Consider the following 16,354-nt stretch of genomic DNA (forward strand, 5'->3'; position numbering starts at 1 on the left):
CATGGCCAGTCAGCTCCTCTGTTACTGAGCAATCAGAGTTTTAATTGATATTCAAATGAGGCTGAAGAGCTATGGTAGGTCTGAAGCCTCATTTTAATTGATATTCAAATGAGGCTGAAGAGCTATGGTAGATCTGAAGCCTCTGTCACTCCAGCTCTATTTCCCACCTAGCATCGCCTCCTCCTGCTTGACTGACAGCCTTTAAGGAGCTGAAATACTAGACGAGGATTTTGGCATTGAACTTCTGGACTCCAAGACTTGGGGTACGCTCAGCTACTGGATACCAGGGACTAAGGTGCTAAACTCCAAGACAACAGGGAACGGCGCAACCAAACTTATGAAATAAGGAAAAAAAGTCACTGAATCTCAAGGCATTAAAAGGTTATCTTCATCTTGGCAAGATAACATGCTAATTGCTCGAGATCCCACCGATAGGCTTCCCAATGCTCCCGATGAAGGAGCTCCTCTGAAGGGACCAGTTTCAATAGAGCCATGGTCATGCATGCACATTCACAGTTTATAGAATTGCTGGAGACTACAGAGTTCAGCGATCTCCAGTAGTCCTATAGACAATGAATAGAGTGGTCACACTCATCGCTCCACTAAAAGAGCCTCGCTCTTGGGATTAATGGAGGTCTCATTTGTCAGATTACCAGTAGATAGATGCTAACTTGCTAAGATGTGAATAACCGGTCACAAAATGATTGACAGCAGTGCTTACATGACAATGTCACGCAAGTATTGGGAACTACAGAGCAGACATTCCAGGAACGACTCAAATACAAGAGTCAAGCATAAGCTTTTCTTGTTTTAATCGGGCATCTAAGAAGGGGTTGTCCAAATGTCAAACTACCAAACATAATATCTCTGTAATAGCAGTCAGAACACAAAATATGAGCCACGTGACTACTTTATTGTTACAGAAAGTGATGAGAAAGTCATACAGGAGACCTCCATGACAAGTCATGTTACCTCGCACATCTGCAGCTGAAAGAAGCGTCGCTCTTTTTCCATCTCCTCGGCTATTTCAGCACCACTGATCTCGGTGCGAATCATCCCGTGTAACTTTGCATGCTCCTTTTTTTCTTTTTCTATTTTAGTCCTAGTAAGAGAATTAAAAAAAAAAAACTTAAAGAAGCAACAACCTCACGACCACAAATTTCAGAACACGAAAACTTTGAAGTGGCCTGATCTCCGCCATTGTAGTCTACATGAGAATATAGGAGAATGTACCGGGACAGACGCATTAAAGGTTTACTACCAAGTAAAAGAGAAAAGGAACAATGGCCGATGAGTGAGTGAGTGCTCTGCGCTGTGTTTTCCTAGCGTGACTCACTTTGGTATGAACATGGAATCCTTTGTGTTACATAAAGGCTTTTACACAACAGTCGCCATCAGTGATACAGAAGATCAAAACCTGGCGGAGCGTTCTGTGGAATGAAAGCACTAGTAACAATAACATGAAAAAACCCAGACTCTTTGCTGCGGTACCTCCATACGTATCATCAACATCATCATCCTTAAAAGGAACCGGTGTCTGATCTTCCGATCGCATGGAGGAGCAGAGCAAATTGATATGAAGTTTTATGGCAAAAGATCCAGTGTAAGTTGCACTTTATTTTTTTATCTTGTCGGAGTCAATTTTCATTTTTGCACTTTAATTTTTGTTTTCTCTTCTTCCAAGAGCAATAACTTGAATACTTTTCTAAGAACATTAAATTATTAACTGTCAGAGCGATTCTTCAGATCAGTACAATTCTGGCAATATACCGTTTTTTTTCTCTTGAAGTGACTAATGAGCGTGTGCAAAGGGGATTGTGAAGGGAGGAGGAGCAGGGGTGCTGTGACATCGCCTTTTGTGACTGGTGGATCCTGTGTTAACAGCTGTGTATAGAGGTGTTGGCCATCATTGTAATCCTGTCTCTGATGGCATCTCCATAACCAAGTACCCGACAAGTGATATACATGTAAGACACATACAGGGAAAGGGCAAAATTCTTGCTCTTTTTATACTTGCACATAAGGAGAAACCTGTCAATCACCTGGAGTGGGGCGGGGAGAAGCCGGCTGGAGGCTGCGCAGGACTAGTCTCGTCTCTCTCTACAGTCCCTGACCCGATCTTCAAACTAGGCTTTCAATGAAAACGCAGTAGTCTTTGTATCAGTCTGCTCAGCCCGTTGACCCATGTTACGCATAGGTCGGACATCATGCTCAGTATACCAGGTTCCCTTTAGGCAGAAACTGTTTATTTTTCTTTCTGTGAACTTCTCCTTAGTGGATTTTATAGGTTCTGCTTGATGACAGCTCCTTCGCTACCATTCTTGGTGAGCAGCATTTCAGTAATGATGTTTTTTGCTTTGTGGTAAACTTAAAGTAGAAATTAGCAAAACGATTCGCAGGACCTGGTTCAGCAGCCAAGTCATGGATTGGATACTTGAAGTTGTCCACTACTCGGTCAACCCCTTCTTATTTGCTACATCCACCCCCCCCCCCATGTAAAATAAAAACAAACTGGACTCACCGCCGATGCCGTACCTGTGATGTTGGGTCTCCCCGGGCTGACGTGACATTATGTCACGCAAGTCCTGCAGCCAACCAGTTAGCTTCAGCCTTACCGTCACTCCCTTCGGATGAAACACACATCCGGAAAAAGTGAGAGAATGCTGCGGCTCCCTGACCACCTCTGGATGTCAATCATGTCAGATGGAAAAGAGAGTGAAACAGTCAATTAGGGGCTGCAGGACCAACATGACATGATGTCAAGCGAACCTAGGGAGACTTGGCGCTGACATGCCGAACCCTCTGCACCTGGGCCTGTGTGGTAGGGCGATCCGCCAACGCCAGCACCTACGTAGATGTGCATCCTCAGATGCACATTAAGCTGAAATGTATTGCGGTGCAGAGACCAGTCAAATCCCTACATGGCAATGCATTCCACCAACCAATCAGAAGCCAGCAACATGTCGTGGGAAGAACATGGCAGGGATGTCATGCGCGGCCCGTGCCGGCATGTTCAAGTCAGCTGTGGGCTTCGGCGCTGGCTATAGAAGAAGATGGCGTGCGTCGTGGGAGCAAGGGAAGGCAAGTATAATCGTTTGTTTATTTTTAAAATGTGATGGAGGAGAATGAGAGACATTATTGCTGGAAGAGGCCCAGGATGGGGGACATTATACTAGGAAAAGGCTCAGGATGAGGGACATTGTGCAGGATGAAGGGGAGCATTATTACAGGAAGGGCCCAGGAAGTGAACATTATTACTGGTAGAGGCCAGGATGGGGGATATTACAGGAAGGGGCCCAGGACAGGGAAAATTATTACAGGAAGGACACAAGAATGGGGGACATTATTACAGGAAGGACACAAGAATGGGGGACATTATTACATGGGGCGCAAATATGCATGTTTTTATAGGTTCTAGAACGCATACAGCTGACCAACGTTGTGTGGGGGCCCAGGTCCAAATTTTGCACCCTGCCCTTCAGACTCTAGTTACGCCTTTAATATATTGCACATGCTATTTTAAAACTTCATCCTTTGAGCTGTAGGTCCCTTCAAAGGACCAATGGAAGATATCGGTCATATCTACATATAGGGAAGAGAGGGGGACCTCATAACAAAGAGTAATATGGGTTCCCCATTATTGTACCTGGTTCTACAACCCCTAGTGTTTACTCTTCCATGTTCCTTTCAAGACCCTAGGATCAGTTCCCAATAGGTTGTTTGCTAACGATACAGTTCCCCCTCACAGATAGGTCCTGCTCAGTTCTCTCCAACCTCTAACAAAGGGAATGGGGCCAACCAAGATTGTTCCCTCACTCTCCAAGGACCGTCCTTAACACTGAATGGAACAATTTCCACCAATTATCATGGCCACATAACACCTATTGTGTGTGACCGGCCAGCTGCTGGGACACATTTCGTAACTGGAGTCCATTCAGCACTTCCCTAGTGATCATTCTGTCTGATAATTCTCAGATCACCCTGATCTGACAGCAGAGAAGGAGCACGGACATTAGATGACAATTACTGCCTTTCTCTTCCTCTTGATTTGCTATCTCATATTTGGTAAAAAAAAAAGTGTTAAATATTAGTAAATCTCCAAGAACCCAATAGAGAATTATAGGATTTTACATGCAATTAACTGCGAGTTTGGGATTTGCATTATTTGCAATTTTCTTTTATGCTCGGTAATAACAGTTCGCACATTTTTTTGTCCATTTATATTCCATCCTGATTAGTTCTTTCACACTTTTAGGCAAAATATTCTAAACTCACAAAAAAAAAAAAAAAAAACAGAGCAGATAATGGAATTAAAAGGGTTAGTGGCCAATTTCTGACCCATTACATGTGTCTAGTGAGCTGTGATGTTAACTGGTCCCTAGTGAATAAAAATAGGGTCATATGTTGGTCATGGGCGTTTTTTGCCTGAAAAATACAATATTGGCTGGTTTCGCTGATGGACGCTTGTACATAAAGCACAATGTAATTATGAAACACCCTGCGACCTGCTGACTTCCTAAAACAAAAGCCACATGGTTCTAGATTTATAAGGCTAATATAGGATGAGGATGGGCTCCTGATTATGAAGAATTTAATGGACAGTGACAAGAAGGTCTGGCCAAAATAGAAATTACATCCCAATTATGAAACATTAAATATGCACATTTACATACAATAAATACAAAATGAAGATTTTTTAGTTTCACTGCACATTACTTGCTGCAGAATGAGTTGAACGGGTTGTTCCCTTTCAATTAAGTTTCTCTCCAGGCTTAGTTTGTTCTAAAATAACAAAGCGCGCTGCATTCACCTTCCCCGGGTCCACCTGCTAGTCTCCGCCGCGCCTCCTGATGTCTGGCATTGGCTGCAGCACTGACTTCACCTTGACAGCGAGGCAGCAAATAAGGGATATCAGCAGCTCTGCCAGTGTAGACAGAACGCCCCCTTCAGAGCCACTGAGCTCACTGATTGACTGCCGCGCAAATGCCGTAGCAAATGCCAGGCACCGGGAAAAGCAGCGGATACTCACTGGTGGACCCAGGGTAAAGGAGTTCAGTGTGATTTGATTTTTCATAGAACAACTGCAGTTGGGATAGAAACCTAATTGAAAGACAACAATCCCTTTAACTCTCCGAGAGTCTGTCAGTAAGCTCATTCTGGGAGTCATGCAGGGGAGAAAAGAACATGCCCTCCTCTCCTTATTGATCTCTGTAGCTACTGTGTAGTGATGCAGCAGACCTGAGTTATGTATCATTACAAACACTTCCAGATCTCCTCTCACGGCAGTCAGTGTGTGGGGAGAATGACAGCACTGTGAAATGAGATCTGGAAGTGTTTGTAATAATATATGCATCGAGTTGCAGTTATGTATCATTGCAAACCCTTCCAGATCTCAACTCAAAGTTATGTCAGCTCTCGCCCTCCCCCAACTCCGACTGCCATGAGATGAGATCTGACTTTTTTTTTTTTTTTAAATATGTATGGGCACCTTAAAATTTGTCCACCCCTGACTTATCCTAGAGTTCAAACATGTAATCATGTAAGCGATAGGGAAGACCCGGAGATTGTACAGTGTCTGCGAGATCGTCACCCGAGAATCCAGCAATTACAAATGGTGACTTTTCTACAGTACTCTACAGCTACAAAGCCTGCAGACCCTACCAGGATGAAAGTTTGCGAGGAACGAATTGTTTTTAACCTAGTGCCAGAATATAGATATAATCCATGGACACACAACAGAAGACAACACAGAGATAAAGAGGAAGATGAATGGACATATTACCAGTTCGATACAGTTAGTTAATAACTTACACTTTTGTTTCGTAGTCTTTCCAGGCTTTATCGAAAGGCTTCTTCAAGTCCTGCAAAACAATGTGATAGAACCGAGTCATAAAGAGTCAGGAGGTGAAAGGCGTAATCCATATACACAGCTATAGGTTATATCCGGAGAGGAATCTGAAATTGGATATCTCTCTGATTGGGAAGGCAGAAAATCCAGGATTTAGTCAAGGATTCCAATAATTCCTAAGGACTTGAAGACTAGACTACGGGTAAATCCTCCAAAGTCAGTCATAAAAATAATAATTCTGTAATCTCCGCACTAAGGATTATTACTTCAAGAGCTAAAACTATTTGAATTTATTATTTAATCTCCTCCCTCAATATTAATATACCACTAAATAGACGCCCCCCCTGTCCTGCCAAATTGCTGGTAAGGGATATTAAAATGGAGCATAATATGGATTCTGTGCAATAAAGAATGTTTTTCCTTAGCTCATTATGGTTTAATTTAAAAAAGGAAGCTTTGATATTAAAGGGATATTACTAAAAAAAAAGTGAACTTGTCCCCTATCTATAGGATAGGGTAGAACTGGTTGATCGCTGGGACCACGATCATATCTAGAATGGAGCTCTGGGACCCCGTCCTAAGTGAAGCAGAGGTGCGCATGCTTGGACTCCACTTCATTCATTGTCTATTGGGCAGCAGAGCGCTGTGCTTGGCTATTTCCAACAGCTCCATAGACAGTGAATGGAGTGCAGGCCGCACATGAGCACCGCTGCAGCATTCAGGACGGGCTGCACAGTTGGTAAGCCACAATTTCAACTCCAGCTCTACCTTCTTCATAAATGACTAATAATTAGTAACAACAAATCATTGCAGTAAAATGGTGATATCATTGTAATAGTGGTTATTTGTTTTAGAAAATCCTAGAACTTAACGTGTAATAGTCATTTTAATTTTTATTTCATAAATCAATAGTATGCATGAAAATAAGAAACTTTGTAAAAAATATCTTATCTTCTGGACTGATCGTTCATTCTCAAAATTCTCAGTTCACAAGTAAAATGTGTTCAGTGAAGACAGAATGTTACATTACTGAGAGAGGAGATGGCAGCTGGTGCCGATAAGATTCTATGTACAAAGGAAAGGGAGAAGGGAGGAGCTTCGCCTCCAGCTCCTCCTTAGGGTGTTTTCACATTGAGGTTCTGTGTCCACGTCCGAAATCCCCCACAAAATAAGGTCCAGACGCATGCGGCGATAGGGCCATAAACTGTAATGGTGATGGCAGAGCGAACGTGTGCTCTGACATTCACGATTTTCGGGACTGTACGCCTACAGGAGGCGGATACTCAGATGTAGTAGACTGCATCTGGGTGTCTGCCTCCTGTAGACGTACAGTCCCGAAAATGGTGTATGTCAGAGCACACGTTCGCTCTGCTGTCACCACTACAGTCTATGGTCCCGCCAACACATTCGTCCGGACCTCATTTTGCAGGGGATTTCGGACATATGCCCCAATGGGGACACAAAACGCAATGTGAAAGCACCCTAAGGAGGAGCTGGAGGCGAAGCTCCTCCCTCCTCCCTTTCCCTTGTACATAGAATCTTATCGGCACCAGCTGCCATCTCCTATCTCAGTAATGTAACATTCTGTCTTCACTGAACACAGATTTTACCCGTGCATTGAGAATTTTGAGAATGAATTGTCAGTCCAGGAGAAGAAAGAAGAAAATTTCTCTGATAACACATATTACAAAGTTACTTATTTTCCACCGTAATATTGATTCATGAAATAAAACTTAAAAAGACTCTTTAAAAATATATTTATAATAACAGTTTTAAACTGGTCTAAATTCCAATACAAGTTAATAAATGAATGAACCATTATTAATAACAGAAAATATATTACACTACCGCTCAAAAGTTTGGAGTCATTTAGAAATTTCATTATTTTTGAAAGAAAAGCAAATTTTTTTCAATGAAGCTAACATTAAATGAATCAGAAATACACTCTATACATAGTCATTCACCACATTAACAATTCTAGCTGCAAACATCTTGTTTTTATTGCAATATCTACATAGGTGTATATCGGCCCATTTCCAATGACCACCACTCCAGTGTTTTAATGGTACATTGTGTTTGCTAACTGTGTAAGAAGGCTAATGGATGTTTAGAAAACCCTAGAAAACCCTTGCACAAGTATGTTAGCACAGCTGAAAATGGTTTGGCTGATTTGAGAAGCTATAAAATTGACCTTCCTTTGAGCTAGTTGAGAATCTGGAGCATTACATTTGTTTGTTCTATGAAACTCTCAAAATGGCCAGAAAAAGAGAACTTTCATGTGAAACTCGACAGTCTATTCTTGTTCTTAGAAATGAAGGCTATTCCATGTGAGAAATTGCCAAGAAACTGAAGATTTCCTACAACGGTGTGTACTACTCCCTTCAGAGGAGAGGACAAACAGGCTCTAACCAGAGTAGAAAGAGAAGTGGGAGGCCCCGCTGCACAACTGAGCAACAAGACAAGGACATTACAGTCTCTAGTTTGAGAAATCGACGCCTCACAGCTCCTCAACTGGCAGCTTCATTAAATAGTACACGCAAAACGCCAGTGTCAACGTCTACAGTGAAGAGGCAACTCCGGGATGCTGGCCTTCAGGGCAAAGTGGCAAAGAAAAAGCCATATCTGAGACTGGCTAATAAAAGGAAAAGATTAATATGGGCAAAAGAACACAGACATTCGACAGAGGAAGATTGGAAAAAGTTTTATGGACAGACGAATCAAAGTTTGAGGTGTTTGGATCACACAGAAGAACATTTGTGAGACGCAGAACTGAAAAGATGCTGGAAGAGTGCCTGACGCCATCTGTCAAGCATGGTGGAGGTAATGTGATGGTCTGGGGTTGCTTTGGTGCTGGTAAAGTGGGAGATTTGTACAAGGTAAATGGGATTTTGAATAAGGAAGGCTATCACTCCATTTTGAAACACCATGCCATACCCTGTGGACAGCGCTTGATTGAAGCCAATTTCATCCTACAACAGGACAATGACCCAAAGCACACCTCCAAATTATGCATGAACTATTTTAGGGAAGAAGCAGGCCGCTGGTATTCTATCAGTAATGGAGTGGCAAACGCAGTCACCAGATCTCAAACCCATTGAGCTGTTGTGGGAGCAGCTTGACCATATGGTACGCAAAAAGTGCCCATCAAGCCAATCCAACTTGTGGGAGGGGCTTCAGGAAGCATGGGGGGAAATTTCTCAAGATAACCTCAGCAAATTAACTGCTAGAATGCCAAAGGTCGGCAATGCTGAAATTGCTGCAAAGGGAGCATTCTTTGATGAAAGCAAAGTTTGAAGGAGAAAATTATTCTTTCTAATAAAAATCATTATTTCTAACCTTGTCAATGTCTGGACTATATTTTCTAATCATTCTGCAACTCATTTGATAAATAAAAGTATTAGTTTTCATGGAAAACACAAAATTGTCTGGGTGACCCCAAACTTTTGAAAGGTAGTGCATGCATGCATGTATGTACATACACACACACATATATATATATATACATACAGTTATATGAAAAAGTTTGGGCACCTCTATTAATCTTAAGCTTAATGTTTTCTTAAAATTGGTGTTTTTGCAACAGCTATTTCAGTTTGATATATGTAATAACTGTTGGACACAGTAATGTTTCCGCCTTGAAATGAGGTTTATTGTACTAACAGAAAATGTGCAATCTGCATTCAAACAAAATTTGACAGGTGCATAAGTATGGGCACCCTTATCATTTTCTTGTTTTAAATACTCCTACCTACTTTTTACTGACTTACTAAAGCACTTTTTTTGGTTTTGTAACCTCATTGAGCTTTGAACTTCATAGCCAGGTGTATGCAATCATGAGAAAAGCTACTTAAAGTGGCCACTTGCAAGTTGTTCTCCTGTTTGAATCTCCTCTGAAGAGTGGCATCATGGGCTCCTCAAAACAACTGTCAAATGATCTGAAAACAAAGATTATTCAACATAGTTGTTCAGGGGAAGGATACAAAAAGCTGTCTCAGAGATTTAACCTGTCAGTTTCCACTGTGAGGAACATAGTAAGGAAGTGGAAGAACACAGGGACAGCTCTTGTTAAGGCCAGAAGTGGCAGGCCAAGAAAAACATCAGAAAGGCAGAGAAGAAGAATGGTGAGATCAGTCAAGGACAATCCTCAGACCACCTCCAGAGAGCTGCAGCATCAACTTGCTGCAGATGGTGTCACTGTGCATCGGTCAACTATACAACGCACTGTGCACAAGGAGAAGCTGTATGGGAGAGTGATGCAAAAGAAGCCGTTTCTGCAAGCACGCCACAAACAGAGTCGGCTGAGGTATGCAAAAGCACATTTGGAGAAGCCAATTTCTTTTTGGAAGAAGGTCCTGTGGACTGATGAAACCAAGATTGAGTTGTTTGGTCATACAAAAAGGCGTTATGCATGGCGTCAAAAAAACACAGCATTCCAAGAAAAACACTTGCTACCCACAGTAAAATTTGGTGGAGGTTCCATCATGCTTTGGGGCTGTGTGGCCAATGCCGGCACCGGGAATCTTGTTAAAGTTGAGGGACGCATGGATTCCACTCAGTATCAGCAGATTCTTGACAATAATGTTCAAGAATCAGTGATAAAGTTGAAGTTATGCAGGGGATGGATCTTTCAGCAAGACAATGATCCAAAACACCACTCCAAATCTACTCAGGCATTCATGCAGAGGAACAATTACAATGTTCTGGAATGGCCATCCCAGTCCCCAGACCTGAATATCATTGAACATCTGTGGGATCATTTGAAGAGGGCTGTCCATGCTCCAGGATCCAGGAACTCATTAAAAGCTACAGGAAGCGACTAGAGGCTGTTACTTTTGCAAAAGGAGGATCTACTAAATATTAATGTCACTTTTCTGGTGAGGTGCCCATACTGATGCACCTGTTAAATTTTGTTTGAATGCAGATTGCACATTTTCTGTTAGTACAATAAACCTCATTCAAGGCAGAAACATTACTGTGTCCAACAGTTATTACATATATCAAACTGAAATAGCTGTTGCAAAAACACCAATTTTTATAAAACATTAAGCTTAAGATTAATAGGGGTGCCCAAACTTTTTCATATAACTGTATATATACACACACATATACCACACACACACACACATATATATATGTATATATATATAGTGCCTACAAGTAGTATTCAACCCCCTGCAGATTTAGCTGGTTTGATAAGATGCAAATAAGTTAGAGCCTTCAAACTGCAAACGAGAGTAGGTTTTATGAACAGAAGCATAAATCTTACAAACCAAAAAGTTATGTTGCTCAGTTGAATTTTATTAAATTTTAAACATAAAAGTGTGGGTCAATTATTATACAACCCCTATGTTTAATATTTTGTGGAATAACCCTTGTTTGCAATTACAGCTAATAATCGTCTTTTATAAGACCTGATCAGGCCGGCACAGGTCTGTGGAGTTATCTTGGCCCACTCCTCCATGCAGATCTTCTCCAAGTTATCTAGGTTCTTTGGGTGTCTCATGTGGACTTTATTCGTGAGCTCCTTCCACAAGTTTTCAATTGGGTTAAGGTCAGGAGACTGACTAGGCCACTCCAACACCTTGACTTTTTCCCTCTTGAACCAGGTCTTGGTTTTCTTGGTTGTGTGCTTTGGGTCGTTGTCTTGTTGGAAGATGAAATTACGACCCATCTTAAGATCCTTGATGGAGGAGCGGAGGTTCTTGGCCAAAATCTCCAGGTAGGCCGTGCTATCCATCTTCCCATGGATGCGGACCAGATGGCCAGGCCCCTTGGCAGAGTAACAGCCCCACAGCATGATGCTGCCACCACCATGCTTGACTGTAGGGATGGTATTCTTGGGGTCATATGCAGTGCCATCCAGTCTCCAAACGTCACGTGTGTGGTTGGCACCAAAGATCTCGATCTTGGTCTCATCAGACCATAGAACCTTGAACCAGTCTGTCTCAGAGTCCTCCAAGTGATCATGAGCAAACTGTAGACGAGCCTTGACATGACGCTTTGAAAGTAAAGGTACCTTACGGGCTCGTCTGGAACGGAGACCATTGCAGTGGAGTACGTTACTTATGGTATTGACTGAAACCAATGTCCCCACTGCCATGAGATCTTCCCGGAGCTCCTTCCTTGTTGTCCTTGGGTTAGCCTTGACTCTTCGGACAAGCCTGGCCTCGGCACGGGAGGACACTTTCAAAGGCTGTCCTGGCCGTGGAAGGCTAACAGTAGTTCCATAAGCCTTCCACTTACGGATGATGCTCCCAACAGTGGAGACAGGTAGGCCCAACTCCTTGGAAAGGGTTTTGTACCCCTTGCCAGCCTTGTGACCCTCCACGATCTTGTCTCTGATGGCCTTGGAATGCTCCTTTGTCTTTCCCATGTTGACCATGTCTGAGTGCTGTTCACAAGTTTGGAGAGGGTCTTAAATAGTCAGAAAAGGCTGGCAAAAGAGATCTTTAATCCACACATGTGAAGCTCATTATTCTTGGTGCCTGAACTACTTCTTAATACTTTAGGGGGACCAAACAGAATTCTTGTGGTTTGAGGGGTTGAATAATAAATGACACTCTGAATTTACTTTTAACGTTTTAAAAAAAACAAAAAAAACAAAACAAAACCAAAATTAGCTGCAGTGCATTTCCCACTTCCAGGCTGATCTACAGTACAAATGTCACAATGCCAAGTTAATTCTGCATGTGTCAACCAGCTAAATCTGCAGGGGGTTGAATACTACTTGTAGGCACTGTATATATATATACACACACACATACATACATATACACACATACATACATACATATATATATATATATATATATACACATACACACACACACACACACACACATAAAGAAGAAAATTGGACTTACCCCTTTAACTCCTTTCAAATCTCCTTTCAGTAAACTATCAAGAGGGAATGTAATAATGTTGTTCATATTCTGAACCTACAAAAGAAAAATGAGACAGAACTGTGAATGTTATTCATATTATCCCAATGATGATGCATCATATGTCCATCTATTGACCCGACCTCATACAGTCTCATCTCATTGTGAACGTGTATTGGGGAAGTCAGAACAAATAGCTGTTGTCTGAATGAGCGCTTGGCACCAGATCAGCAGCGATTGCAAGGGTTTAGACACTATCCTATTATTTTTTTTATAATAAATATTTAAAGAGGTCATAAAAGGAAGAGATCGAGACAATATAGAATTAATTTCTTCTTTTTAAAAGAGGACCTATGATTTGCCATAAATATAAATATAGTGTCATGGCCAAAAGTGTTGGCATCCTTGAAATGGTTCCAGAAAATCAAGTATTTCTCCCATAAAATTATTGCAATTACACATGTTTTGTTATACATGTTTATTTCTTGTGTGTGTATTGGAACACAAAAAAAAAAAAACAGGGGAAAAAAAAAGGCAAATTGAACAGAATTTCACACAAAAACTCAAAAATGCAACAGACAAAATTGTTGGCACCTTTTCAAAATTGTGGGTAAACAACTTTGTTTCAAGCATGTGATGCTCGTTCAAACTCGCCTGTGGCAAGTAACAGGTGTGGGCAATGACTCAATGTTTGCATTGTGTGTCTGTGTAGGCCACACTAAGCATGGAGAACAGAAAGAGGACTCGAGAACTGTCTGAGGACTCGAGAACAAAAATTGTTGAAAAATATCACAATCTCAAGGTTATAAGTCCATCTCCGGAGATTTTGAAGTTCCTTTGTCCATGGTGAGCAACATAATCAAGAAACGGAGAGGCGCAGGAACAAAAAGAAAAACAGCGCCGGATTCAGAACAGCAACATTTTTTGACCAGGTGAAAAATTACATGTTTGTGGCAGGTTCTCTAAATCTATGTAAAAAGTAAATTTCATAACTTATACAGTATATAGTGTGAATTATAAAGCAAATAACCTATATGAAGGAATTTATCAATATGAGCTCCCTCCTGAAAAAACTGCCATGATTACATACAAACATCTGTAATCAATTACAATTGAAAAAATTTATTTTTCACACGCAAGTTACCTTCATATATCATGCAAAAAATAAAACAGCGATTCTTCTACACACAGTGGATATAAAGTCTACACACCCTTTATAGACGGCCAGGTTTTTGCCATAAAAAAATATTTTTTTTACAACAAGAATATGAATTTCAGTACTTTTTCCACTTTTAATGTCACTCATAATCCATTGAAAAATAAAATTAAATCATTTTAGACGGAAAATACAGATAAAAAAAATAAAATAATGTGGATGCATAAATGTGAACAGTGTTCTAGGAAGATTTTCCTGCCATTTTTATTATTGCATTTTACACTAAAAGCCATGGTCCGTAAACAGCTTATAACATAGCAAAGGGATCTCATTGCTGAAAATGATTAGTCAGGAGAAGAATATAAAAAATATTTCAAAGGCATAAGATAAACCATGAAACACTGAACACTGTCATAAAGAAGTGGCTTAACTTTGTCACAACACTGACATTACCTAGAGCTGGATTTCTCTCAAAAATTGCTGAAAAAACAAGAAAATTGGTCCGGGATACTTCCACGAGTGCCTACAGCAATATTAAAAGACGCAGGAATTTCTGGCAAGTACTGTTGTGTACTATATGTGACAACAATGTCCAGTATTCTTCAGATCTCTGGCCTGTGAGATAGTGTAGCACAAAGCCTGGCTATGTTAAGCCAAAACCTACATGTGATGAGCTGATGAGATCAAGGTTGACCTTTTTCGATATAATTCCAAATGGTATGCTAGACACAAAGTAAAAACTGCGCATCACCAAAAAGATCACCCACCATACCCACAGTGAGGCATGGTGGAGGCAGCATTACGCGGCTGGAACTGTGGCTTTAGTCAAGGTGGAGAAAATTATGGACAATTCCAAATATCAGTCAATTTTCCAACAAAACCTTCATGCTCGTGCTAAAAAGCTCAAGATGAAGATTAATTTCACCTTTCAGTAATGACCAAAAGCATACCTCCAAATAAAGAAAAGAATGAATTCAGGAGAAGATAAAAGTTTTGGAATAGCCCAGCCAGTGGCCAGAGTGGAATTAGTGGTATCGATAAGCTCGGCAACAATCATACAATACCATCAAGGGTTCCCAAAATTGATCATGCTCAGACTGAGCATGTGCAGATCAAACACAATGTTTGTTCCACACATGCCCAGTGGACAGCCTCTTATGTGCCTAAATTAAAATGCTGGGAGATGAAGAGGGTAATATAGTTGATGCTAATCGATTTGCAGGACCCAGGACATCAAGCCATGCCAGAAATCTGTTGCTGATGGACCGCCTTTTATGTCCCAGCATCTGCAGCTGTTGATTAGCCTACCTGGTGCAATGTTATTATTGCGGCATGACGAACATGTGGCATTGAGCCAAACCGGCTTATCAAAAGAAATGCCATGGATATCGGGAAGTAGGAGGCGATTCTCAGGAATCTAGTCCAAAGTCAACAGAATAGGTGATAACATACCGATTGGTGAGTCTGACTACGGGGGTCCTGCATCGATCTGCAAGACGGGGACTTTTTATCCCCAACAGGTATAATTATCTCCTTTACAAAATGGACCAGCAGGTTGAATGCTCTATCTATTCTTTAATGGGCTGCTTTAAAAAGCCCAGCGCAGAGCTCAGAAACCCCATAGAGAATGACTGGAGTGGTGGCTGCAAATGCGCACTGAGGCTCCATTCTATCAGGATAAAAGTGCCTCGTTTTGCCGATCGGTGTGGTCGGACCTCCACCGGTTAATAAATTATCACCTATCCTTTGGATACATAACAGGATGGAAGAGGAGCTAAACCTGAAAATAAAGAAGCGCTCCATGCCCCAATATTGTCCATACACCAACTCGGAGCGGACTACCCAAAAATATATCAGACCTGCAGCATAGCTGAAGGCGACGGTTGCCTATAGGCAGAATTGCTGCCCAGTGATACTCGTGCCTCTGTGTCTGAGCTCGGATGTAAAGCCTCTCAGGCTACTGAATTTTTAATCACACTGGGGAGATCTCCTATGAAATTCAATATTAAGAATAGGAGTGTGTAGTACGAATCATTCGATTTCTAGATGTCTGAGCCTTTGGGTACGTCTACACTTTTTGTCAAGTTTTTGGAGCGGAAATTTTGAGAAAGATTTGGAAAGCTTCTGCTACAAAAACTCCTTAAGAGAAACTCAGTGTGAACATACCCTTAGAAAAATAGAAAGATAAAAACCTCGCTTAGGTTACAATCTAATCAAACGCTGTAAAATGGTGATATGTGATCTATATATATATTATCATTATTTATTTATTTATTTCTATAGCTCCATTGATTCCATGGTGCTGTACATGAGAAGGGGTTACATACAGAATACAGATATCACTTACAGGAAGCAAACTAACAATGATAGAATGGTACAGATGGGAGAGGACTAACTCGGACCTTCCCCACCATCTACAGATGGTGGGGAAGGAGACAGTAGGTCAGGGGGTTGCGGCAGCTCCGGCGA

General features: G+C 41.3%; 1 protein-coding gene across 4 annotated transcripts in view; it reads right to left on the reverse strand.

Moving 5' to 3' along the window:
- Positions 1–16,354, reverse strand: part of ASAP2 (ArfGAP with SH3 domain, ankyrin repeat and PH domain 2) — a 238,801-nt gene that overhangs the window by 132,173 nt on the left and 90,274 nt on the right. For all 4 annotated transcript variants that reach the window (XM_073674184.1, XM_073674180.1, XM_073674182.1 and 1 more), the window contains 3 exons: positions 12,712–12,786; positions 5,812–5,861; positions 973–1,102 (listed from right to left, as the gene is read on the reverse strand). In XM_073674184.1, the coding sequence (XP_073530285.1) occupies positions 973–1,102; positions 5,812–5,861; positions 12,712–12,777 (246 nt within the window). In that variant the 5' untranslated portion in view covers positions 12,778–12,786. The remainder of the gene's footprint in view (positions 1–972; positions 1,103–5,811; positions 5,862–12,711; positions 12,787–16,354) is intronic.

The sequence above is a fragment of the Phyllobates terribilis genome, unplaced genomic scaffold (assembly GCF_046119375.1).
Source record: "Phyllobates terribilis strain yellow unplaced genomic scaffold, ASM4611937v1 Scaffold_3__8_contigs__length_932513732, whole genome shotgun sequence".
Classification (NCBI taxonomy): domain Eukaryota; kingdom Metazoa; phylum Chordata; class Amphibia; order Anura; family Dendrobatidae; genus Phyllobates; species Phyllobates terribilis.